Raw genomic sequence first — 26172 nt, 5'->3', positions numbered from 1 at the left:
TAAAAAAAAAAATACAAACTAGAATTTTTGTGGCAGAAAGAAAGAAAGAATAAACAGTGAATTTTCAAGTCAGTTGCACATTATAGGACTAGATACAGCTTAAAGTGTTCGAATAAATCATCTCAATTTAAAATCTTTTCTCCACTCTTCCACAGGAAAGTTCTAGCCTTTAACCTGGCTGGCCCTTAGATCACTAGTCTAAGTGTGGGAACACTTAAAACAAAGGTTCTGTTCTCATCTTCCCCTCAACTGAATAAGAAAGGACTGCCCTAAGGCCAGATGCCTGAAAAACAGAATTTTTATGGGAATGCTCACCTGCTTTTTCGTGTGTTGCAGCTGGATCTGCAGTGGATCCAAGTTCTGAGCGAAGGCTGGGCCACTCCCCTCAAAGGTTTTATGCGGGAGAAGGAGTACTTGCAGGTTATACACTTTGGCACCCTGCTAGATGGTATGTTTTTTGTTGTTGTTTCTTATTCTTTATTGTTAAAGAAAAATAATCTTTCCCAGACATTTGACAGGAAATGTTAGTCTTTGGTTTGCAAAAATATTTAGATCATGTATGGTGTGCCCCATTCTATTGTGTATAGGCTTCAAGTTTTAGGATATTTTGGTTGTTCCCAAAGGATTATTATTTAGTACTGAGGAACTGCAAAATGAAGGCTTTAGCCCAAGAGAAGGTTAAGTCTGTTTCACCTCTGCCTGCTCTCTGCTGGTCCTGATATTCAGAAGGCAGTGGACAGAAGCCCCACGGCCTGTGGCTGGGGAGCATCTGGGGACAGCCATGATGAGCTCAGCACGTGTCATGGTCGCACCTGGCACCTCCCATTCTCCAGGTTGTCCCCGTCAAGCATTATTGCAGCAGCTGCTTTCATGGGTGGATGCTACCGTGCTGATGTTTGAGCCCATACATGAAATACATTAGGATGGCTTCATCCACCAAACTCTAACAAGGGAGTGTTAAGGCAGCTCTCTGGCTTTCTGGCCCAGGCTAAATGGCCTTTAGAAAACTGATCTGGTCAAGATCGGAAGCATGTGTTATTCAGAAGACTTCCGGACCTTTCTATGATCATTTCCTTCCTAGAACTGCCTGAGCTTATCAAACGTAACTTATCTATTTCAAGACCTTGGCGAATGGCTGCTACGTGGGGAAGAGGGCGGGATAGAGTCACACTGAAATTATAAAACTGAGCAGGGCTCTAAACCTTTAGGAAGAAAAATCAAGTAAGATATTATTTCTTGGGAGAGACTTTCATGTTCAGGGCTTGTGCCTGTGCTTGGGGAACGGGGCATAAAGCCAGAATCAGCCCTCAAACACTGCTCAGAACGATTCCCTGCCCCCTTACTCCTCTGCTGTAGCTGACAATGCCCCGAAACCTGAGTCCTTCAGTTCTCAGATTAATTAACATCCCAGAAAGACACTTGGTTTACTTCTTGCTTGCCTTAACTATGATAAGAATGCCTATCTCTATGGTACTTCTGTTTTCAAAGCATCTCCTCAGTACTTAGTTCATTTGATCCTCACAAAAGCCCTAGAAAACAGGCAACTATTACTATCCCACTTCACAGATGAGGAAACTGACCACAGGTTAAGTGATTTGCTGAAGTCCATCCGGGCCCTAGACCAGAGTCCAGAATCTCCGGACTCCTGGCCCACTGTGCTTTCCCCACCAGGCTGCTCTCCAGGTGCCCTTTCCAATAGAATCTAGAAGGCCCACGTGGTATACCGGGAAGGCTGGTATTTATCTTGCTGTCTTGATTTTGACACATGCTGAATACAGGCTGCATCAAATAAATGTCACTGGACTCAGTAGCCGGCCATGAACAAGAGGTCGATTATGAGCACATGAACCAGAGGTGTGGCCAAAAGATGAGTGAAGCACATTGAAGGAGGGGAACTCATTACAGATAGTGCTGCTGACCTTTGACAAGTATTTGTTCCACAAGGAAAAATAATCAGGGCAGTGGAAGCGGTTGCAGAAGTCAATGTTAATGGAAATCATGGGTCATTACCCTAGAACCTAGGAGTTCAAGGTTGGGTAACAGAAAACATCCTAAAATAGGCAAAATGGTGGGATAAGAGTTTATGACTTTTGATGGATTCTTTTTTTTTAAGAGACAAGGTCTCACTCTGTCACCCACACTGGGGTGCAATGATGTAATCATAGCTCACTGTAACCTTGAACGGTTGGGCGTTCGAATGATCGCCTTCCTCGAATGATCCTCCCTCCTCAGTCTCCCAAATAGCAAAGAACTATAGGTGTGCTCCACCACACCTGATTAATTTTTAGAAAAATTTTTTTTGTAGCGACGGGGTCTTGCTATGTTGCCCAGGCTAGTCTCAAAATCCTGGCCTCAAGCGATCCTGCCACCTCAGCCTTTCAAAGTGCTGGGATTATATGTGTGAGCCACTGTGCCTGGCCTTGATGGATCCTTAAAAGAGTTTATGATTCATGTAGATGAAGAACAGCTAATACAGATAATCCATGTGGATCATCTGGGCAAAATCTCTTCCCTTTCTTTTCACATCATCTCAATTTCATTTTATAGGGTTTCTCACATTGCAAAAACACATTGCTTTTCTATTCCTTATTTGGTGCTCACTACCATGCAGTGGATGAAGCACTTATTATTGCTTCCACTTCCCACGTAATGCAGATGTCTGTCCCCTGCCATGCTCACTGGTCTGGGGACATGAATAAGGTCACTTTCCCATTAATACTTGGATCCCACCAGTTCTAAGCTCCTACCTGCTCATGCAGAAATCCCAGTTCTTTCCCAAGCCTATACCCAGTGTTTGTGGGAGTCCCCAGAGGTGTGTTTCCTGTGCTCTCGAGTCAGCTCCACAGCCACGTGCCACTTGCTGCGTGGATCCATGTGGCTCTCTGCACCGACAGACGTGCAGATCCTGCCCAGACACTCCGGCCACTACAGTTCTTGGTACCCACAGGACTGCGGCGGTTTATGACTCTTTCTTGCATGGGAAGAATGTTTCCTTCCTCTCTATTGACCTCAGATGAAGACTGTCTAGGAGGTTCCTTGAGTCACACAGTGCTAGAGAATTGAGTGCCACAACTCTCTTAATCCGTATGGATCCCATGATCCTCCTGTGGCTCCAGTGTGGTTATGTCGAGGGGGTGGGAGGTGGTCAAGACCAGATGTGCTATTTCCATAATCCCTCCCCCTTCCAACTTGCAGGATTGTTTCTGAAACTTTCTGTAAGACTCTTTCCCCCTCCCTGGGAATTCTCCACTGGCTCCACCATCTCCCTCGGCAGCCAGTCCATTGGACATACTCAGGCAGCCCCAGTTGCAGTCAGGGTTCAGAGCTCCGCACACTCTCCAGAAGACTCCTCAGCTCCTAGCAAATCAATTAATAAAAATAGACACCAAAGGTGTCGTGCTGCCCACCTCTACCGCTTTCTGTATCTCAGTTTAGTTTTGGCCTATGTAGAGGCAGAATCTCCTGGTGGACAAGAGTGTAAACTGTGGAGTCAAACTGTCTGGGCTCGTGTGTCTGTGATTTACCTGTGAGCCTGGGCCACGTTACTTAAACTCTCCCAGCTCATTGCCCTTATCTGTGCGATGGGGATGGTAATAACTGTCGCTGGGGTGTTGAAAGTTTAAGAGAATGCCTATGTCAACAGCAAATATTCCATACATGTTAGCTATTATGAGCAAACCTCCACTGCGCACCGTTAAAAGAACTTGGAGTCTTGGCAGGTGCGGTGGTGCACACACCTGTAATCCCAGCTACTCAGGAGGCTGAGGTGGGGGATTGCTGAGCCCCCGCAGTTTGAGGTTCTGGTGAGCTATGATTGCACCGCTGCATTCCAGCCTGGGTGACAAGGAGAGACCCTGTCTGTATAAAAAAAAAAAAAAATCAAGACTTTCCAAGGCAGGGTGTAAAAGTGTTCCACATATACTGCAAGCATGTATTTAGACCACCAACTGTGTTCTGACACTTCAGTTTGATATAGGTTATCACATTTAATCTGTATAATACCACTGTAAAGATATTTTGTCCACATATAGAAATAAGTATTAGAAAGATTAAATAGTTTACTTGAAGCCTGGACTCAAGTCCAGGTTACCCTAGCTCTAACATTTGTGCTTGTTCTACTGGGCATACTTTCATGTCCTCTCAACATCTGGGATACTAGGAAGTTCTAGAGCAGTTTGCTTCTATACCTTTCCCCAGAACCTGGTTTGGAAACCATTTGACAGTGAATGTTAACATCTCATATTTGGAAGAAAGAATTTCTTGCTGCAGTTGGAGGGGCTATTAACATATGTTATGATTATTTTAAAACATAATTATCTGAACAATGCTTTTGGATTGTATCGAACAATATTCCATACAAATTCTGATTTCACCAGCTATTTTGCTATCATGTATCCTCTATTTTAAAAAATAGCATAACATAGAGCTCAATGTATTTGTATGTTGTATGTGTGAAGTGTCATAGTAGGAATTTATTCCTTGACATTGTTGCTCTAAGATTATTTTGGTAAAGAGCTGAAAATATATTTCTCAATTGTGTTTGTATTTCTCTAGGCATGGTCCAGGCTGGTATGTACTTTAACTTTCCAAGAAGTTATTATAATTAGACATGTTACATTAATTTGAAATGGTTAAGAACATATCTAAAAAGAAAAATCCACATTAACCAGTTGGAATCACTATCAGTTCATGATCCAACCAGTTATAGTAGAATAATACTGCATTCTTTTGTTGATTGGACTCCAAAGGACAGGAAATTTCTGGATCAGATGCAGCTGCTGTTTATAATGTTGTATTTTGCTGACAAGAGTAAACTTGTTTCTAAATTTTTGTTGTACATTTTGTTCCTGAGTCTTTCAAATTTGTGATCCCTTGCCAATGACTGGCGATCCTCTTCTAGTTTCACAAATCTGGAATATTTTTTTCCACTGTGTTTATAAAAGACTTTTAATTGATGAAGAATAAATCCATTTTAGATGCAACTGAAAGTGGATGCACCTGGTTGGATTGTGTACGATTATATTTCATTTGTTTGCAATGTGTGATTATGCATGAATTTAATTTCAAGCTACCATGATTGATACTGATAAAACCAGGAATCAATATACTTTTGCTGTGACTGTAAACTTCTGCATTGTACCAGAATGAAAAGGTAAAATTCTAAAGATATCATTTACCTTTGGTGTTGTTCTCATCATTGTTATTTTGCCTGTTAAAGAGCCTAGTTAAGGAATAAACAGTAATTTAGTTTTTGCATGGAAACAGCCCCAAATAACCAATAAGCAGATCTCTGAGGCTAAACCAGAAGGCTTGAAAATTATTTAAAGCAAAAGAAAAATCATTCCATTGAACAAGACATTATCTGTTGGACTTACTGTTGTTAAAACACCGCAATATTCTCCTATCAAAATGAGATATACCACAATAAAATAATCAAGGCAGTTCCTACCAGAGCTGAAGCACACAAAGGAAAGGTTGAAAGTCCCAGTCGATGTTGAAAGCCACGGAGGATATTTCAGCACAGTAAAATTGTTGGATAAATTTATGTATTAGAAAAGTTGATAAAGATGATAGGGACACTACAGCACATCTGCTTATATGCACGTGGAGTTGTAGCTACAGGCGTGTGAGATCAGTTGGCATCATTACACGGCAAAACTCCTTTCCATAACATCCCACACATTCGCTCCCTTATTGTGACACCTGCCAGGGAGTGCTGTTTTGGCATTTTGGATTTTCACTCAAGGCCAAGATGAAGGTGGATCAGAGGCTACATCGGATGGAAGGAGGAGACTGCAACAGGAAAGCGAAGTATCCCTTGGATTTCAACCCAGAACACTTGATGCAAGACATTGTTGCAGGCGTGTTGCCAGCAGGCCTAGGCTTTCTCCAGTACCGTGCCTCACATTTTACTTTGCATTTTGCTTTACTTTATTTTGATCAAGTCACTCTTTATAAGCAGTGGAAAGTATCGTGGGCTTTCTTTCAGTAGCGTGGTCAGTAAGCAATGTATAGAAAGCAAGACTTTTAATTAGAACATCAGCATCCTTGAATGTATTATTCTCTGCCAGTCTCTCTCCCTTTTCCTCACCTGGACTCTATGTGGTGGATTTAATTATCTTTCATCATAAATTCTCATTAGCATAGTGCTTTATGGTATGCCCCTTGCAGCAACCCAGGGAGGTACGTATTATTTATGATACCATTTTTCTAGTGAGAAAATTGAGTTCAGAGAAGTTGAACGTATAAATAAATGGGAGAGCTCCTGACTTTGAGTTTACTGTTATTTGTAAAGGACTTGGCTACTCTTGAACTTTGAAACAAAGAGTTATTTGAACAACAAAACCATTACTTTCTGTGCACAGTGGCTACTTCGTGGTCAATAAAGGATCCCAAAGCATATTGCAGGATTTTATGATAGACTGGATTTCTTTATTGCTGGCAGTTGCTGTCTATATTCTGTGACATTCCTTAGGTTGTAGTGCTTTTTGGAGAGTGTTTAAAAGGTACAAAATGATATATGCCTGGAAAGTTTGGTTTCATAGCTACTAGGCAGAGTATTATACCCCAAAGGAATAGAACTCACATCTTTAACTCTGTCAGAGCAATTATAAATGTTGGATTTGAAATTTGGGCTTAAATGACTTCATTAATCTATGGCATATTTCCTCAGATCCATAAATAATTGTATTTGTTTTCTCTGGACCTGAATGCTTTCTTTATTCTCCTTCCTTTCATTCCCTTCTGAATCTTGAACTTGGGAACTCCTGCAAAAGTTTCCCCTAATATTCATTTGTATTACACACTTATCCATGGGCCCTCATTTTCTTACTTGTAAGTGTAATTAGGAGACTGGCATATTTGTTAGAATGTTAGGGCATTGTTACAAAAGGGGGGATGCAGTTTTATAATTTTTTGACATTATCTAGCATTATGAAGAAATGGGGTGTTTTTAGAGGGCCAAATTTTAAGCCCCAAACTAAACAAAAAAACAAAATTTACATCTTTAAACTATTTTATCCAGAAACATTTCAAAATATTCTTACTAAAAAAACTTATTCACTTGAAAAAAAAAGAATATATTGACATAAAAAAATAACTTTAAAAACTGACTCTTGTCATTAGTTTTACCAGTTATTAAACCGGGCTCTAATATAATGGTGCCAGAGGATTGGGAGACCTGTGGAATTGGTGGCACCCCACACTAGAGGACCCCCCAACTCTGTATTTTTAGTTTCTGTATTAGTCAGGGTTCTTTGGAGTAACAGAACCAACGGGATACAGAGAGACAGAGATCGAAAGGGAGATTGATATTTTAAGGACTTGGCTCCTATGATTGAAGAGGCTGGCAAGTACAAAATCTGGCAGGCTGGAGGCCCAGAGAAGAGTTGCAGTTCGAGTCCAAAGGCCATCTGCTGGCAGAATTCCTCTTCTGGGGAGATGAGTCTTTTTCTATTCAGGCCTTCATCTGATTGGATAAGGCCCACCCACATTATGGAGGCTAATCTGCTTTACTTAAAGTATACTAATGTAAATGTCAATCCCATCTAAAAAATACCTCCGCAGAAACATCTAGAATAATGTCAAACCAAAAACCTGGGTACCATGGCCTCGCCAAGTTAACACATAAAATTAACCATCACAGTTTCTGTGTCTCTTTTTAAAATAGTTTTCCTGTCTCTTCCTTTGTGGTCAATCTGTCACTCGACATTTCTTGCTGCTGAAGATGTAACTTCTCTGAACATCACATTCCATACTTTCTAATTTGTTGTGTTGTGTACTGAGAAAGCAGATTTACCCAGTTCATTTAAATTCTTGTTAAGGTAAGAGACTCAGCGTAAGGGTGAGAGGGGCTCACTTTCAAAAGAATGTGTGTGCATGTTAATAAATTACTTTATGTCATTTTTCGCTCCTCTGTTTTTTAACTGTTCTCAACTGCAGTTGAATTAACAAGACTCGAGATCCCGAGATAAGTGAAATTACCCGTCTGTTTAAAAACATTTAAAGGCAATGCTGGGCCTTGACCACAGTGAACAACATCAGGAGGATCACTTATTTTGGGTCCTGTAGCTTAATGTGAATTGTCTAATTTTTTTTCTGTCCTTTTAATTCAGTGTATTGGTAGTGCAGATAGAGCCTAAACAGGTAATAAAATAAGAGTCTTGCATGACATTTTAACAAAGTTCATTTCCAAGAAAGACTAGTGGTTTTGGATTTGGTTTGTTTTGCCAGCTTTATTTTGTCTAATTAGATTTTAAAAGACTTTGAACTCTCTAGTGCATTGAGGTCAGGACTAAGCTTTAAAAAGAGAACCCGGAAGGGAGATATCTCCTCCTTGTCCCCAAAGTTAAATCATTGACTGAGCCCAACTTTGTGATCTGAAAGTCAGCCCACGTTTTACATATGCCCCATCTCCTGCTTTGGGAAGCGACTTCTCATAGATTCTCGAGAAACTGGTGCAGCCAATACGACCATATTGGACTAGGGTCTTAATGCCTTTTGAAGGAGACGTTTGGAAGGGACATTGTGCATATTTGAGTCATCCTTCAAGGACAACCCACCTTGTATCCAGCATTCATGCATCACTTTGGCTCTTTCCACAGATGGAGTGATCAACATGAGCATCCCCATCGTACTGCCCGTCTCTGCGGACGATAAGTCACGACTGGAAGGGTGCAGTGAGTTTGCCCTGGCATACGGTGGACGGAGGGTGGCTATCTTGCAAGACCCCGAATTCTATGAACATAGAAAGGAGGAGCGTTGTTCCAGGGTGTGGGGGACGACATGCACAAACCTCCCCCACGTCAAAGTAAGTCACAAAACTTTGGAAGGGCTTTCTTCATCTATTTCAAGTTAGGCCAAACATAATTCTTTCTAATTCCTCCTCAAAGGACTCAGAAACTAAAGTTAGAACGGAGAATGCGTTTCTGAGGTCAGGTTTGCGGACTTTGTCTTGGGAGAGCTTTTTAGAAAGTGGCAGAGAAATGTCTTTCTGTTTGAGGGCTGGTCTCAATGATCTCTTGAGTCCTCAGATCCAGTGATAGCTGACATCCTCTGCTCAATGGGACCAGGTAGGTAAATTAGACTGCGATCATAAGTAGAGGAGCAAAATTATAGCTGTAGCTATCTATAAAACCACAGCCAGAGCTTGCAGCCCTATCTATCTTTAAAATGCACAAGGAAAATTAATATCTTCGTCCAGACTGGGCCCAACCAACCACTGGAATGAGAACTGAGTTCGTGTTCTATGACCAGTGAGAGGTCAATGACATCTTTTCAGTAAACAAAAATCAGCACAGAAACTGGCAGAGTTTCCAGAGGGAAGATGTCACAGTTTTGTCATTGGATATATTTTTTTTTAGACAAGAGTCTCACTTTGTTGCCCAGGCTAGAGTGAGTGCCGTGATGTCAGCCTAGCTCACAGCAACCTCAAACTCCTGGGCTCAAGCAATCCTGCTGCCTCAGCCTCCTGAGTAGCTGGGACTACAGGCATGCGCCACCATGCCTGGCTAATTTTTTCTATATATATTAGTTGGCCAATTAATTTCTTTCTATTTATAGTAGAGACGGGATCTTGCTCTTGCTCAGGCTGGTTTTGAACTCCTGACCTTGAGCAATCCGCCTGCCTCGGCCTCCCAGAGAGCTAGGATTACAGGTGTGAGCCACCGCGCCCGGCCTTCTCATTGGATATTTTTAAGATTGAAAATACGTGTTCATCTGATTAGGATCATGTAGGGTCTATCATACCTAGAGGCAAAACAGACTAAAACTCAGATTCCTTCACAATTTCTGAGTGCTATTGGTGATGAGGTAGGGGGAGCATTATAGAATTTCTGGGTGTGGTTCATTTGCCATAAAGAAAAATAGGTGAAATTGAGTGCAAAAACCATCCCTCATTCAAGATAAGAGCATTAGGGTGGAAATGAAAAAAGTCATATACTACTAATTTGACTTCCCAAATTCCTCAGCTGCAGGAACTGACTTTGAGCAGTTCACAAGAATAGAGACCAATTTGAGCCCCTGGAGCCTCTAAAAAGCCTTGTGATTAGACAAGGCACATCCTCTCTTGGGCCTCAGTTTCTTTATTTACAAAAGGAGGGGGTGAGAATCAAAATAACTCTGTCTCTTCCACACCAATGACTCTGCAAAAAAGATTTTTTTTTTTTTGTCTATTTTTTGTTTTTGTTGTGAAACGTTTCACACAGGATGGATCTTTTCAAGGTCCCTTTGGTGGCAGCTGAAGACCTTCTTTATCTAAATACAAAAGGTCAATGGCAAGCAAAGCAGCTTTTTCATTTATGAGACACAACTATCTACCCTGCAGATAAGCATTTTTTATCTCTACATACTTTCAGATCAAATCAGGTGAACAGTTTTTCTCAAAGAAACTGGCAGTCCTGGAAATAGTTGGACATTGACTAAAAGCTGTTTGAGGGATATCATGTTCTGGGCCTTAATTATTTACGTCTCTGGTCATTTATTTCCTGATCCTAACATAGGTTTGGGATCTTATCTTTACTCAGTGACTCAAAGAATAGTGGCCGTTCTCATTTTGCCAGCTCTGACATTTCCAGTCTTCAGGTCTAACATGCACCTGTACATGACTACCACAAAACAAAACACTGAAGAGTCTTTTGCACTTCACTTTGTTGTGCTTCAGAGATATTGCTTATTTTACAAACTGTAGCCACACTGCATTGAGCAAGGTCATCGGTACCATGTTTCCAACAGCAAGTGCTCACTTCATGTCTGTGTCACATTTTGCTAATTCCTACCGTATTTGAAACTTTTTCATCATTATCATATTTGTCATGGTGATCTGCGATCAGCAATCTTTGATACTAATATTGCAATTGCTTTGGGTAGCCATGAATCATGCCCATATAAGATTGCAAACCAAATTAACAAATGTTTTGTGTTTCTGACTGTTTCACCAGCTGGCCATTTCTCGGTCTCTCCTCAAGTGAGCCACTCAGCCTTTCTTTGGGAACCCCTTTGTAAAGATAGGACTTACCTCTTAGCCTCTTGCCACCACCATCCAACAAATCTCTCCTGCAGTCCTTTTGGAGCTGGTCATTAAATCATTCTCTCTTACCTTTTCACAGGCTCATCCTTCAACCTAGGACATTGTTCCCTCCATCCCCTGCCTCTACACCTTATTTCCTCCTTTCAGAAGTCAGCCCTGACCCATAAGCATGACTGGGTGCGTCCCAGAGCAATTTGTACCTGTCCTGTCCACTCCTGTGACAAGAGATGCTGGAATACCAGCACTGATGAGAGGAAGTGGGTGCGGTGGGAAGAAGAGTCTGATTTGCAGGAGTCTGAGATTTGGGTTCTGGCTTTGGTTAGACAGATGTGTGCACTTGAACTCTGACGTTTCCCCTTTGTAAAACTGCCTTCGCATCCAAAAATGAGGACATTCAATTCCTGTGATCTCCAGGTTCCCCAAAGCTCCAGATTCCATGACTATAAGAGAGAACACAGAAATGAACACATCTTCTCCACTTATATCATGGAGGTTTTTCTTCTTGATTCTGTTCTCTGCACCCTTCCATCAAGACCTTCTCTTCCTGAACCCACCATTTCTTTCCCTCCTTCTGGTTCCTTTCCCTTCTTTCTTATGAGACAGAGTCTTGCTCTGTCACCCAGGCTAGAGTGCCGTGGTGTCAGCCTAGCTCACAGCAACCTCAAACTCCTGGGCTCAAGCAATCCTTCTGCCTCAGCCTCCCAACTAGCTGAGACTACTGGCATGCATCACCATGCCCGGCTAATGTTTTCTATTTTTGGTAGAGACGGGGGTCTTGCTCTTGCTCAGGCTGGTCTCAAACTCCTGAGCTCAAACTATCCACCCGCCTTGGCCTCCCAGAGTGCTAAGATTACAGGCGTGAACCACCGCGCCCAACCCCTTCTTCCTTTCTGCATCTTGACTTTTCCACCTTCCCACCCCCAGCTGTTCCTCCCTTTCCACTCTGCACATTCCCTCATGATCTCCATGTTGGGTTTTTTCCTGTCTTCCTTGCCTTGCTCTCTCTGAGACTATTCACCATGGCATTCTTAGTCTTCACTCCAGTGTTTGAACTCATCCTCTTCTTTTCGCATTTTTGTTGTCTGTGATCCGAAGCCCAATTCCCCTTTCATTATTTCTCTGAACTCTCTAATCCTTATTCCTCATTCCTCTTGGTGGATCCTGTTCCATAAATCTTCTAGCTGTGGCTTCTCTTCTGCCTTTGGCAGGACACTTGAAAGGGGGTGAAGACTTCTAGGCCAAAAGCCCTGAGAAATTAGGCAGTGTCACTGGACCTCCCTTCCTGATAGTTAGACACAGTTCTGGGGTTAGTTGGAGAGTGATGCCCTTTGTCCCTCTCAATCCCAGAAATGCTGAAAGCATAGTTTAAGCGTTGCTATTCAAACAGACATGTTTTTAGGCTGGGTGGCGAGTGCATTTGGGAATGGTTCAACCCTATGTTCCCTGATAGATAAAGCAACACAAGGTGGACCTCTAGTGTCCAGTATGAATTACTGCACCCCCAGGGATTTGGGGTCTTAATTCTCAAAATTGTGTGGGTAGTCTAACTCTAAGCAAGGAGGAGAGAGTATATTTATAGGTATAGGTATTTGAAAATATTCTTGTTCAGTGATTTTCCTGAGCAGAGTTTAGAAAGAAGGCCATGAAAATACAGCCAAGTCTCTTGCTCAATTACCTTTTCTCTACCGCAGGGTTTCTCAACCTCAGTACTATCGACTATTTGGGCTAGATAATTCTTTGTTGCAGGGGCTGTCCTGTGCAATTCAGGTTATTTAGTAGCATTCCTGGCCTCTATACAGTAGATTGACAGAGAATGATACAGTAAATGCCAATAGCAAACCAGTAGTGACAATCAAAATTGTCTTTGGATATTGTCAAATGTCACCGAGAGAGTCAAATTGGCCTCTGTTGAGAACCTGCTCTATCCCAATTCCCTACTCCCTGAACCCTTCTGAACTGTAAACCCTGTTTCTGTGTGTAACAGGGAATGTGAACCAGGGTTACACCATCACTATCTTTGTGTCTTCCCACTAGGTGTTTTAAATCCATCAGCTTTTTCTCACTCACTCTTGCCTCTTTCTTCTCTGCTAGCATTTTATGTGGCCAAGTTGTCCTTGGACAATGGCAAATAGCAGTTATGGGATTTGGTCAGGGAAGGATTATAAGACCAGCATGTATCTGAAGAATAAGGTTTTCTGCGATGTTTGTCTCAGTGACTCAAAAAAGAGACATGGTTCTGCAATTGATTATACCTCAATATTAGATGAAACATATTTAAATTTACAGAAAAAAAACAAAGATTATCATGTTTTTCTTTTTCATAATTTGGACCATTCATTACACCTGGATCAGCCCTAACATTTGTGGCACCCAGGGCAAGAATACAAATGGAGACCCACATATCATATAAAAGTTAACATGTAGCTAACAAAGTGTTAAATAAAATGTGCTCAATCCTTCTATTCTGGCATCTATGCCTTGGTAACAACCTGGAAAGTCAGTTTCAAATTTAGACCTCTTGGCTTTGCATCAGAATATAGTGTGTGGAGTTGGCCCTTGGCCTTTAGCCAACTCCTCCTATGCTTGGCCTCTTCTGTGCTATGAGGCCTCCGGATCTATTTGTGGGCACCCAAGGCTGCATGTCCAAGCTCTATCCGCTGCACCCTCTGCAAACTCCCCTTGCTCGGCCCTCAGAACTAGGGCTGTTCCAAGTCCATGATCCACCTGGGAAAGACAGTCTGGGAGCTGAAGCTCTCCCAGGCTCTAGCAGGGAGCTCAGGGTTGATTGGGCAGAGAATTCCCAAGCTCAGAGTACCTGGATCATGGACCAGACAGTGGGTGATGACTCTGGGTGGGTCAATCCGGCCCTGATGAAAGGGGCTCAAGCAAAGGGAGCCAGAGTCGGGCCACCTAATGTGTGGGATGCTGCCGGGCGTGGTGGCTCACGCCTGGAATCCTAGCACTCTGGGAGGCCGAGGTGGGCGGATCGTTTGAGCTCAGGAGTTGGAGATCAGCCTGAGCAAGAGTGAGACCCTGTCACTACTTAAAATAGAAAGAAATTAATTGGCCAACTAAAAATATATAGAAAAAATTATCCAGGCATGGTGGTGCATGGCTGTAGTCCCCGCTACTCGGTGGCTGAGATAGGAGGATTACTTGAGCCCAGGAGTTTGAGGTTGCTGTGAACTAGGCTGCTGCCATGGCACTCTAGCCTGGGCAACAGAGTGAGACTCTGTCTCAAATAAATAAATAAATAAAGTGTGGGATGCTATGAGGATGGCTCTTCTACAGGTTTCTATGCTCTCTTCACACTTACCCTTTCCTGAAGTCATGTGTTCAGCTGAGACTGGACATAGAAAAGTGAGAGTATTGATAGTAACCTCAGTGAAATTCTTAGTGAGTAAAAAATGGTGGAGTTTTTTTCTTTTCTTTTTTTCTTTTTTATTGTGGTAAAAAGCACATAGTATAGTTTATCATCTTAACCATTTTTAAGTGTACAGCTCAGCAATGTTAAGTATATTCACATTGTTGTGAACCAGATCTCCAGAACTTTTTCATCTTGCAAAACTGAAATGCCATATCCATTAAACAACTCTCCTTTTCCTCCTTCCCTTAGCCTCTGGTAACTCCCATTCCACTTTCTCTATGTCTCTATGAATTCAACTACTTTAAATATCTCATACAAGTGGAATCATACAGTATTTATCTTTTGTGACTCACATTTCACTTAGCATAATGTTCTCAAGGGTCAGCCATTTTGTAGCATGTGACAGGATTTCCTCCTTCCTTTTAAAGGATGTGTGACATTCCGTTGTATGTATATATCACCTTTTATTTGTCCACTCATGCATCCATGCACATTTGGGTTGCTTTCACCTCTTGACTATTGTGAATAGTGCTGCTATGAACATGTAAGTGCAAACATCTCTTCAAGATATATCTATCCAGAGGTAAGATTGCTAGATCATTTGATAGTTCTATTTTTAATTTTTGGAGGACCCTCCATATAGTTTTTCATAGTGGTTGCAACTTCTACAATCCCACTAACAGCACGCAAGGGTTCCAATTTCTCCACATCCTGGCCAACGCTTGTTATTTTCTGTTTTTTAATAGTAGCCATCCTAATGAGTATGAGATGCTATCTCATTGCAGTTTTGACTTGCAGTTCTCTTAAAACTAGTGTTGTCAAGCCTCTTTTCACATGCTTTTGCACATTTGTAGATCATCTTTGGAGACAGGCCTATTCGAGTCTTTTTGCCCATTTCCTACCCAATTAAGAAATGGGCAAATGTTGAGTTGTAGGAGTTCTTTATATTTTTTAGACATTAACCCTTTAGCACATAATATGACTTGCAAACATTTCTTCCCGTTCTACAGGTTCTCTTTTCACTCCATTGTGTCCTTTGATGCACAAAAGTTTCTACATTTGAAGTAGTTCCATTTGTCTATTTTTGCTTTTGCCACCTGTGCTTTAGTTGTCATATCCAAGAATCATTGACAACTCCAATGTCATAGAGCTGTTCCCCTATATATTTTTCTAAGAGTTTAACAGTTTTAGGTCTTACATGTAGGTTTTTAATTCATTTTGAACTAATTTTTGTATAGGTGGTATAAGATAAGGGTCCAACTTCATTTTTTTGCATGCAAATATCTAGTTTTCCCGACACCATTTGTTGAAGGGACTGTCGTTCCCCACACTGAGTGGTCTTGGCACCCTTGTCAAAGATCATTTGAGAAAATGGGGTTTTAGGTAACTGTCTATGTTTAGCCTTAGATGTGGATTTGGCTACATTTTGCTGCTCGCTGCAGATTTTCTTTTGTTTTAAAATTGGGTATGAGTGGGGAAGACTGTTTGTTTTGAGAATTTCCATAGAAATTGCGCTCAATGATAATTAACTGGTAGAAAACAACTTGTCTGCTTTTTTTCCCACAGGGCCTCTAATTTGGGTCCTTGTTAAAAATAGTCTAAATTACATCAGATTGTATTAGGAATGTGCTAGCAATGATTCTCAAAGTATGGTTTACAAAACACTGGGCGTCCACAAGACCTTTTCAGAGAATCCTCAAGCTTAAAACTATGTTCAGAATATTAAGATGTTATTTGCTCTGGGAGGCCAAGGCAGGAGCATAGTTTGAGCTCAGGAGTTTGAGACCAGCCTGAGCAAAATCGAGACCCCCATCTCTATTAAAAATAGAAAGAAATTAGCTGGACAACTAAAAATATATAGAAAAAATTAGCCAGGAATGGTGGCGCATGCCTGTAGTCCCAGCTACTCAGGAGGCTGAGGCATGAGGATGGCTTGAGCCCAAGAGTTTGAAGTTGCTGTGAGCTAGGCTGATGCCACAGCACTCTAGCTCGGGCAGCAGAGTGAGACTGTGTCTCAAAAAAAAAAAAGATGTTATTTGCCTTTTTCATTGTGTTGACATTTGGACTGCTGGTACATAAACAATGATGGATAAAAATGCTAGCACCTTAGACTAGAGATAGTGACCTGAAGTCATTGCAATCTTCAACATCATGCACTTGCAGTAAAAGAAATGCCGGCTTCACTTAAGAATGTTCTTGACAAAGCTGTAAAAATGATTATTAAACCCTGACCCTTGAGTCTCTGTCTTTTTAATATTCTGTTACAAAGGAGGAATTACACATTAAAGTACTTCTGCCACATACACCAATGTCTTAATACATGGTTGTCTCAAGGAAAAGTACTTGTACAACTGTTTAAGCCATGAGCAAAACTAGCCACTTTACATCAACCTGAAGTACTTAAAAAAAATAAAAATAAAAAATAAAAGAACAAGAAAAACTAGCCACTTATTTTTTTCCCCCTCACGGGACACCACTTTTACTTGAGAGAATGAGTGACCAACTATGGTTATTCAGACTTGGATAGTTGACAGATACTTTTCGAAATGAACAAAGTGAACCTGTAAATTCAAGGAAAACAACTGAGAGTATTGGTTGCCAATGATAGACCTTGAGGTTTCAAGCAAAATTTCTGGAAAATGTTTATTCACCGCTTAACCTTAGCAGCTTCCCAATACTTAGAGAATTTTCTGTTGAGACTAGTAGTGATATTCACAAATGTGCATGCATTTTTAAAAATCCTAAAATGAAATATGTCAACATTTAGAAGACTTACAAACTCAGCGAACCAGTATCTTCTAACTGACCAATATATTAATATCATGTTACAAAATCATTCATTCAAAGCACAATGGTTTTTTTTTGTTTTTTTGGTGTTTTTTTTTGAGACAGAGTCTCACTTTGTTGCCCAGGCTAGAGTGAGCGCTGTGGCATCAGCCTAGCTCACAGCAACCTCCATCTCCTGGGTTCAAGCAATCCTACTGCCTCAGCCTCCCAAGTAGCTGGGACTACAGGCATGAGCCACCATGCCGGCTAATTTTTTGTATATATATTTTTAGTTGCTCAGTTAATTTCTTTTTATTTTTAGTAGAGACAGGGTCTCACTCAGGCTGTTTTTGAACTCCTGACCTTGAGCAATCCACCCACCTCGGCCTCTCAGAGTGCTAGGATTACAGGCCTGAGCCACCACGCCTGGCCCACAATGGGTTTTTAATGTAACACAATATGAAAAGTGCACTGATATGGCTTCAGATTCCACAGTGCAATTTACCTTTTAGAAATAGCATTTGTTGAGTTTTGGTATCAAAGTTTAGTTTCAAAGTTTAGTATCAAAGAATAATATCCACAGTTATATAACAAGGCTATTCAAATCCTCTTCCCTTTTCCAACCACCTACCTGCAGCTGGATTTTCTTTTTATACTTCAGCCAAAACAACATTACTACAGACTAAATGCTGACATAGATGTGAGAATCCAGCTGTCTTCTATTAAGTCAGACATGAAAGAGTTTGCAAATATATAAAACAATGCCATACTTCCTATTTGTTGGGAAAAAAACCAAAACGTTTAGTTTTTAGTAAATAATGTTACATGTAATAGGTTTATGTTAGTGTTGACATGTAATTGGTTTATTATTGTTGGTTTTAAATGAATATATATTTGTAAAGTTTCTTAGTTGTAATTTCTAATATGAAAACTTATAGATATAACCCACATAAATGAGAACTCTTAGGGAGGAGGTCCTTTAAGAGCATAAAGAAATCAAAAGACCAAAAAATTTGAGAAATACTGTGCTAGAAATGCTGAAGAACCATAGGCAGTTCAACAGTATCCCAAGACTGGCCTAGGAGAAAATTTTTCAGGTAAAAATAGAAATCAATATTAATCATTGACCACTTTAACAATATTCTTTCTAGATGGTGATGGAGAGTGGGGACTGGCTGGTGGGTGGAGACCTTCAGGTGCTGGAGAGAATAAGGTGGAACGATGGGCTGGACCAATATCGCCTGACACCTCTGGAGCTCAAACAGAAATGTCAAGAAATGAATGCTGGTATGTAGGCTAGCTCTGGTGCATTTGTTAATACTCCTTGCCAGCTTTGGATTAAAGAATTAAGGATATCAGGAATCAGCATTTTTATAGTTAAGAAGAAAAAACCTGCAAATATCTTCTGTTGGAATGTCTACGATATAGAAACAGTTATATATAAATATATAGATATATAAAGATATCTATCTATATACATATAGATATATAAAGTTGTGATACATCCATATATTAGAACCCTATGAGCCGGGCTACGTGGCTCACGCCTGTAATCCTAATACTATGGGAGGCCGAGGTGGGAGGATCACTTGAGCTTAAGAGTTCGAGACAAGCCTGAGCAAGAGCGAGACCCCATCTCTACTATAAATAGAAAGAAATTAGAAAAGAAAGAAATTAGAAAAAAATTAGCCAAACAACGAAGAAAAAAATAGAAAAAATTAGCCAGGCATGGTGGCACACGCCTGGAGTCCCAGCTACTCTGGAGACTGGGGCGGGAGGATCGCTTGAGCCCAGGAGTTTGAGGTTGCTGTAAGCTAGGCTGACAGCATGGCACTCTAGCCCAGGCAATACAGTGAGATCTGTCTCAAGAAAGAAAAAAAAAAAAGAAGAAGAAGAACCCTATGTAGCAGTTAAAAATATGCACCGACACAGAAAGATACCTAAAGTGTATTTATTAAGTGCAAAAGCAAATTGCAGAACATGCATAGCATAATCATATTTGGAAAACAGAATAAAATATAATCATAGTTTTAAAAACTCAGCCGACTTCTGTATGTATAGAAGCAGAATAGTCTCTGGCAGCATGTGCACCAAACTGCAGATGATGGTATCTATACCTCTTGGGGATAGAGCTGGACCAAGGGGAGGGGAAGAGTTTCGCTCTTTATTATATACATTTTGGAAGGGAGAGAGAAAATATAATTATAGGATTGTTGGAGATTTTTATATTCTATTTTGGGCTTTTCTGTATTTCCTAATGGACATATACATACACACATTATATTTCATAACCAGAAAAAAAATTAAGGCTTTCGGGAGTCCATCACTAAGTGGAGCAATTTTGAAGATTTCTTTAAAGTGAAGGTGAAATTTTTTAATGTGTAGATTGTTGTCCCTTGCACAGGGCCCAGAAACATTCTTCATGATTACTCCCTTACCCTGGGAGAGTGAGACTGGAGCAGGGTACAAGAGGACTGGTTAACACTGTCCCTGTCCCAGCATAGTTTGCAGGGAAGATCCTGGCAACAAATGTTTTCATTCCTGAGTGAGGCTCTCCCTAAAGGGCTTTCTGCCTCTGCATCCCATCCCTGTCTGAGCAACCCAGTATTGGTTAGTGCTGTCGACACCATAAAGGCCCAGGTGTATTCTCCAGCAGATTATCAAAAGCAAGTGGATTTAATGAAGGTCTGAACAATAAATATAGCTGCGTCTTTCCTTTCTGTTCTGTGGACAAATGACACCATGTGTTTCTTTGACCGTGGCTTTTCTGCTTTCCTTTCCCAGACGCGGTGTTTGCCTTCCAGTTGCGCAATCCTGTCCACAATGGCCATGCTCTGTTGATGCAGGACACCCGCCGCAGGCTCCTAGAGAGGGGCTACAAGAACCCGGTCCTCCTGCTACATCCTCTGGGTGGCTGGACCAAGGACGACGACGTGCCTCTGGACTGGCGGATGAGGCAGCACGCAGCTGTGCTCGAGGAAGGGGTCCTGGATCCCAAGTCAACCATTGTTGCCATCTTTCCATCTCCCATGTTGTACGCTGGCCCCACAGAGGTGAGCGATTCCCCGAGCTAGGCTACGGGACTGAGGGATGCAGGTGCAAACTTTACTTGCAAGAGTAAATGAATCCCTAGTGTAGAGAGCGGCCAGCATCTCTATGAAGAATGCTCCAGACCACAATCTCAGATTGAAGGAAGAGCAGAAATTCTTTTCTTTTCAAAGAGCTCTAGAACCTCTCCAAATGTCTGTATTTATTGTAGGGAAAGGTATATGTGTTTACAGTAAAGAACATACAGATAAAATCTTTGGTGTCATAGAGTAAGCATATTGTTCTAAACAAGTCTATTATGTGACATACATTAAACTTGTAATTATCTTGTTATTTCCTTGTTGTTCCTTAAGGCCATAAAGAAAAGGGCAGGGACCCAACACCAGGCACACTTCCATCCATTCCAAAGCCCACTGTGTGCAGCCGGCTGAGAACAATCATATCCCAAGTCCTGTCTGCAGGACTGTCAGACATCTGCCTTTCTCACAGTCCCTTCACCCAGGCCCTTATGCCTTTTCTAACATCCTCTATTCCTGGAATCCTTTCTTCTTCCTCATGAGCAGATTCTGGAATCTGGCTCTCTTCTTTATCCAACTGAATTATGTTTCCATTAGTATTTGAAAAATGCTAGAAACATCAAACAGAACCTATCATGCATTCATTGCCTTTGAGAATATGGAGGTTGGCATGTGAATGAGGTGGATAATGAAGCTTAACTGGGTTACAGGGCAAGTTGTGTCTAACCTAATATTCAATGCCAGAAAGCTCCGGTTACTCTAAGTGATTTGCCACACCCTTGAGCTTCATTAGAAGGGGATGCCTTTAAAAGATAAATGTCTCCCTTTCATCCTAACACAGTGAGACTATCAAACAGAGATTTTCTTTGTGCACTGCACCACCAGTATAGTGGATTTAAACAAGTTTGTGGCAAGTATGATGAACTGAAAGGGCCTCAGTCTTTTGGAATGCCCCAAACTGACTTTAATGAATTAATTCTCTTCAATCAAACCAAGGTTCCAGGCCCCTAGCTCTCCTCTCCATCCTTTATATTTCTGTCTGAGCTTTAAAGAGGGCAAGTGTTGTGTTTAACTAGAATCAATGTCTGCATGTGAAAGGTAATTAGCTCATTAATGGCAGTCAGATAATGAGATATTGGAGTAATTTCTTTTAAACTGAGATTTATCCTGAATAGGAAGGCACTGGAAGGTAAAATTCAGGTAGTTCTGTAGAATGGTAAGATCTGAGTGTCCTTGGTCTGCTAGTCTATTTGGAGAAGCAACAAGGAAACACAAGCTTGAGTTATAAGTGGGAAGATTCTTATCTTTAAAGGTCCTATCCTACCCAACATAACCAAGCATGAAGAAGAGAGCATGGAATCTTAGAACCTCACCAAATTTCTTGCAGCTCTTAGGTGACCCACATCACTGAATTACTTTTAAAGCAGAATAAAAGTATCTCTGTAAACAGGGACCCAGAGTTGGCCCATGATGACCAGCATGTCCCTTATGTGACGTTTCCCAGGTCCAGTGGCACTGCAGGGCCCGGATGATTGCGGGGGCCAATTTCTACATTGTGGGCAGGGACCCTGCAGGAATGCCCCACCCCGAAACCAAGAAGGACCTGTATGAACCGACTCATGGGGGCAAGGTCTTGAGCATGGCCCCTGGCCTCACCTCTGTGGAAATCATTCCATTCCGAGTGGCTGCCTACAACAAAGTCAAAAAAGCCATGGATTTCTATGATCCAGCAAGGTAGGTTCTCAGAGGAAAATTCTTTAATCGGCATTTGCACAACTGGAATGATGAGACAAAATTCTGGCCCTTTGGAAAATTCTCCAGGGCCTTTTCACAGGCTCCTACCTGGAATGAGTCCCTTGAGAGACCTAGTCTTACACATTTTGTATCCCCTAAAGTTGTATCACAGTCCCTTACATAAATATTTCTCTTTTAACATGCATGCCTTGAGCATGCACTGGTGCCTGGCACATTAAGTGAAAGGAAGCAATGTAGAAAAAGATTGGAATGAGTATTCATGTGCACTCATTCCCCATGCTGTGTGAGGGCTCACAGAAGTAGGCAGAGAAATAGAAGTCAGTCCCTGGCTGTAAGACACTTCCCAGGAACAGAGTAGGTGCACAGTGAATATTGAATGGCTAGCTGCCATTATTTCCCTTTTCTTCTGCAAGTTCCCAAACTGAAGATTTAGTGAACTGCCCACTTTCGAAGATGCAACATTTTACAGGAAGAAAAAATGTGGGTCTAAAACCCTATAACCTCCAGAATCTTTAAGGCAGGTGTTAGTTACTTACATGGAGTTCTTTGTTGCTACCCTGTGACAGGCACACTGAGTTTGACTTCATCTCAGGAACCCGTATGAGGAAGCTCGCCCGGGAAGGAGAAAATCCCCCAGATGGTTTCATGGCTCCCAAAGCATGGAAAGTCCTGACAGATTATTATAGGTCGCTGGGAAAGAACAACTAAACGTCTTTGGGGCCAGAGTTTCTTTCTAAAGTGCTCTTTGATTACCTTTTCTATTTTTGTGATTAGATGCTTTGTATCCAATTGCTTTTCAATGACTGATTTTAAAGTTAATATTTTATAATGAAGTAAAAACTGTGTCTATAACTTAAAATCAACATATATATTTTATATATGTGTCAAACTGAAGACTAAGTCTTAGCAGGTGAAAGCAATATTGTTATACATTTCAGAATAAAATTAGCTGTATTCTCTACTGCATCTGGGCAGGTAGGTCCCAGATTGCTTAAAGCTTTGACCATGTGTGTCTAGTTACTTGCCAAAAAGTGAAGCATATTTTCCAGCTTAAGCCTTGCCAACCTGCACTCTACCAATGTCATATACCAGAAGTAAATTACATCAGATGAGCAGCCTCTTTTGTGCAACTGACCAAAAACCAAAACAAAACAAAAAAAGATTTCTCAACCTAAAAGAGGCTCATGTCAAGATGTTTTACCTCATGCCTGTATACAGCCTTATTGCCTAATATCTTACATGTCGAAGACCGAAGACCTGACTGGAGAAACCAAATGTATGATAATGTGAATTTAGAGATCTATGCAATCTCCTTCTGCCACAAAAGTTATATTGTTTAATAACAAGTCTTAATGGCCTTCTCTAAAGAATGACACTCCAGCTAAAGAGTGACTTTGTAGAGTGTCTTCATGAAAGGATTTGCACCGAGGGGTCAAATAATCTATCAATGTTGTGGAAAGTTAATTCCTCCTCCCCTACCTTTGCTGTGGTCATTGTGTCCTGCAGAGAGGGGGGCCTATCTGAATGTGGCAGCATGAACTGTAACCAAAGATAATGCACACCATCAGACGAGTGAGGGGCTAGGACTGGAAAAGACCACAGAAAACACAGAACCCAACCTTTTCACCTCACAGGTGAACAGAGTTGATGCACACGTGTGCTTCTTCATGAGCACTGTAACAAAAACGTAAAATTGGCATTATGAGGAAGTACTGGTGGCACTGAATGAGCACTCAGGCTACTTGACCCTCAGTCTGGTGCTGTCTACACCAGACCATACAGAAGCTGGGTCGGATTTCCCTCAGCTGCTTGACAAAGCTCCTTGGACAGAGGGCGCTTATAAACCTGCCTTCTTGGATACTGAAAGGTCTAGAGTTTTCTAAACTCTGCTTTTACTGCAGTTGGAAAAAAAAAAAAAAAAAACCTTTTCCAAAGACTGAAGCTGTTCTGATGGCTTTATTTCCTGAGACGCAGTCTTTGTGCTTCATGCATAATTCATTGTTGCCAATGAATATATGAAGAAAACAGCACCTTTTATACATAGGTTTCTTTGGAAGAGACCTAAACTGGAAAGAGAATACTGTGATATTTTTCATATTCTCAATTTAAAAAAAAAACACACTAATCTTAGCTAATAAAATTTCTTTTGAGAATTACATACAATGGCCACAGCAAAGTTTGTCTTTCACGGTATATACCTATATATATACTTATATGTATTTAATCAGAGGTACTCACTATTGCCTTTTTAAAAAACACCTTATTTATTGAAAACATGAGATAGGACATAGTGCCTTAACCAAATATATTTTGTGATTTTTAAAATATATTTAAAACTGCTCTTCTGCTCTAGTTCTGTACCTAGTGCAAATGATTATTTCTATGTACAACCAATGCTTGTTCTTGTTTTAATAAATTTCTCAATATAAAGGATGAGTCTTTTCTGCCTGTAACACTGAATGTGGGTTGACCACGTGACTGCAGAGGGCTTTGTGACTTCGCATAATTGGAGAGAGGCAGCAGCAGCAACTCTCTATAAGACCATAATTAAGAGACGGTTTGCCTTTGTTCATATCCTTTTCTAAACTATGCTCTAGTTGTGAATGCCACATAGTTTCAGCCGAGCACTAAAAGTGATATTTCCAGTGAAATATTCTCAACCCAGAATTTCACTGCAAGAGGACCTGACTTCCACCCCAAACCCCATTTGTGATGAAACTACTTTGCTCCCTTTCTCAAAGTTACAGATCTTGTTCTCAATGTGCCCCCAAGGAGTTTCACCAGCAGCATTGGAAGCAGTTGGGTTCCCCCCCCCCCCAGCAACCCCTCCACCTTCACTAATGCAGAAAGGAGGGATACCTGTTTCCACCCATACTTGCGGCCGTCGGGCCTGCAGCGTTGTTTTTCTCCTCAAGTCCCAGTTTTTTGCTACTGATCCTCACTCCAAATAAAACTGTTGTAACAGCCAAGTCAAAGCTGCCATTTGCAGTCCCTCCCTCCTTCTCCCCAGATGTTACTTGGTGGGTCCTAGTGCCAGTCAGTAGGACAAAGTAGGGTAAGAAATACGTGTGTAAATACATGAACATGTCAGTGGTGCTGAGGAAGAATGCCAGACTGTTCAGAGCGCTGTGAAAATATCCTGGAAAGGCATGCACAAATCATTTGGTCAGATGATGGTGAACCTTACAAATATATCTTTACAAAGGTACCTTTATCAAGCCACAATATTTTTTTTCCAACCCATCTTCCTTACAAGAACAAATCTTGGTTGAGAACAGCATGTTTAGTTCTCTCCTCACCTTCCTCTTTTCTATTATGTGACTTTTAGGTCTAGCATCTTCAACATAATTTTCCTCGTAGGCAGGAAATCAGTAAATTAGATAGGCACCAGATCAGTCAACTAACTGTTCTTAGGTCTAAAGGTTTGATGGAACTGTGGAAGGCCAGAATATGCCACTGCAGAATGTAATTCTTTGGTATATTTCTTTACCCTATTAGAGGAAAGGGCTTGCACTCTCTTGAAATAAAATAAACAAAAATCAATGTTATATACTTCAGTCTCTACTGTTCTTTCATACCCACTATGAGAAACAAAATTTAAAAATTACAAGTTCAAGTCATCCATCTAGGCAGTTGGGCATATGGAAGTAGAACTTATGGCATCTGACCAAGTAGTCCCTGAAGGCCCATCCACACAAACTCCATATGTAGGTTGCTCATACTTCCAGCATGCCCACTTGTCATATTGCCCTTCATTTAGCATATTATCTATGGCTTTATGTGACCACTTGGCCATTTGTCCTTTTTTTGTTTGTCCAACACCCTTCCCCACAATTTCCTTTGAATAAATTCTCTATCTCCTTTTGCACTTAGTCTTGGTAAGTTGGAAATCCAGTTTGTCTCAAACCATTTAAGCCAAAAGAGTTCTTGGAGGGTCCCCCTAATGCTCTAAGATTGCTGGGGGTGCTTTTTGACCTGAGTTTGTGCACTCACTTCCAGGAATTTGAATCTTACATGGGCAATTTAAGCAGATGGAGTTCATTTAGTCAAGGGAGGAACAAAAGAAAGATTATTGAGCAATTTCTGTTAAGAAAACCTTCCGGAGCTTTCTAAGTTTCAATCCTAAGTATGGCTCTTTAGCTTCCCTGTGATCTCATGAGCTCTCCATATCCTTCAAATAAATTCTTTATTGC

At 41.2% G+C, this 26172-nt stretch overlaps 1 protein-coding gene across 5 annotated transcripts in view; it reads left to right on the top strand.

Annotated features, from left to right (window-relative positions):
* PAPSS2 (3'-phosphoadenosine 5'-phosphosulfate synthase 2) overlaps nt 1-24412 on the top strand; it is an 84411-nt gene extending 59999 nt beyond the window's left edge. For 4 of the 5 annotated variants that reach the window (XM_012762891.2, XM_076009993.1, XM_076009995.1 and 1 more), the window contains 7 exons: nt 337-448; nt 4555-4569; nt 8604-8809; nt 18311-18446; nt 19944-20212; nt 21729-21958; nt 22546-24412. In XM_012762891.2, coding sequence (XP_012618345.1) covers nt 337-448; nt 4555-4569; nt 8604-8809; nt 18311-18446; nt 19944-20212; nt 21729-21958; nt 22546-22687 — 1110 coding nt within the window. In that variant the 3' untranslated portion in view covers nt 22688-24412. The remainder of the gene's footprint in view (nt 1-336; nt 449-4554; nt 4570-8603; nt 8810-18310; nt 18447-19943; nt 20213-21728; nt 21959-22545) is intronic. The other variant, XM_076009994.1, reaches the window with a different exon arrangement.
* The last annotated feature ends 1760 nt before the right edge of the window (nt 24413-26172 follow it).

This window comes from Microcebus murinus, chromosome 14 (genome assembly GCF_040939455.1).
Source record: "Microcebus murinus isolate Inina chromosome 14, M.murinus_Inina_mat1.0, whole genome shotgun sequence".
NCBI classification, from domain to species: Eukaryota; Metazoa; Chordata; class Mammalia; order Primates; family Cheirogaleidae; genus Microcebus; species Microcebus murinus.
This window is presented reverse-complemented; position numbering and strand designations above follow the sequence as displayed.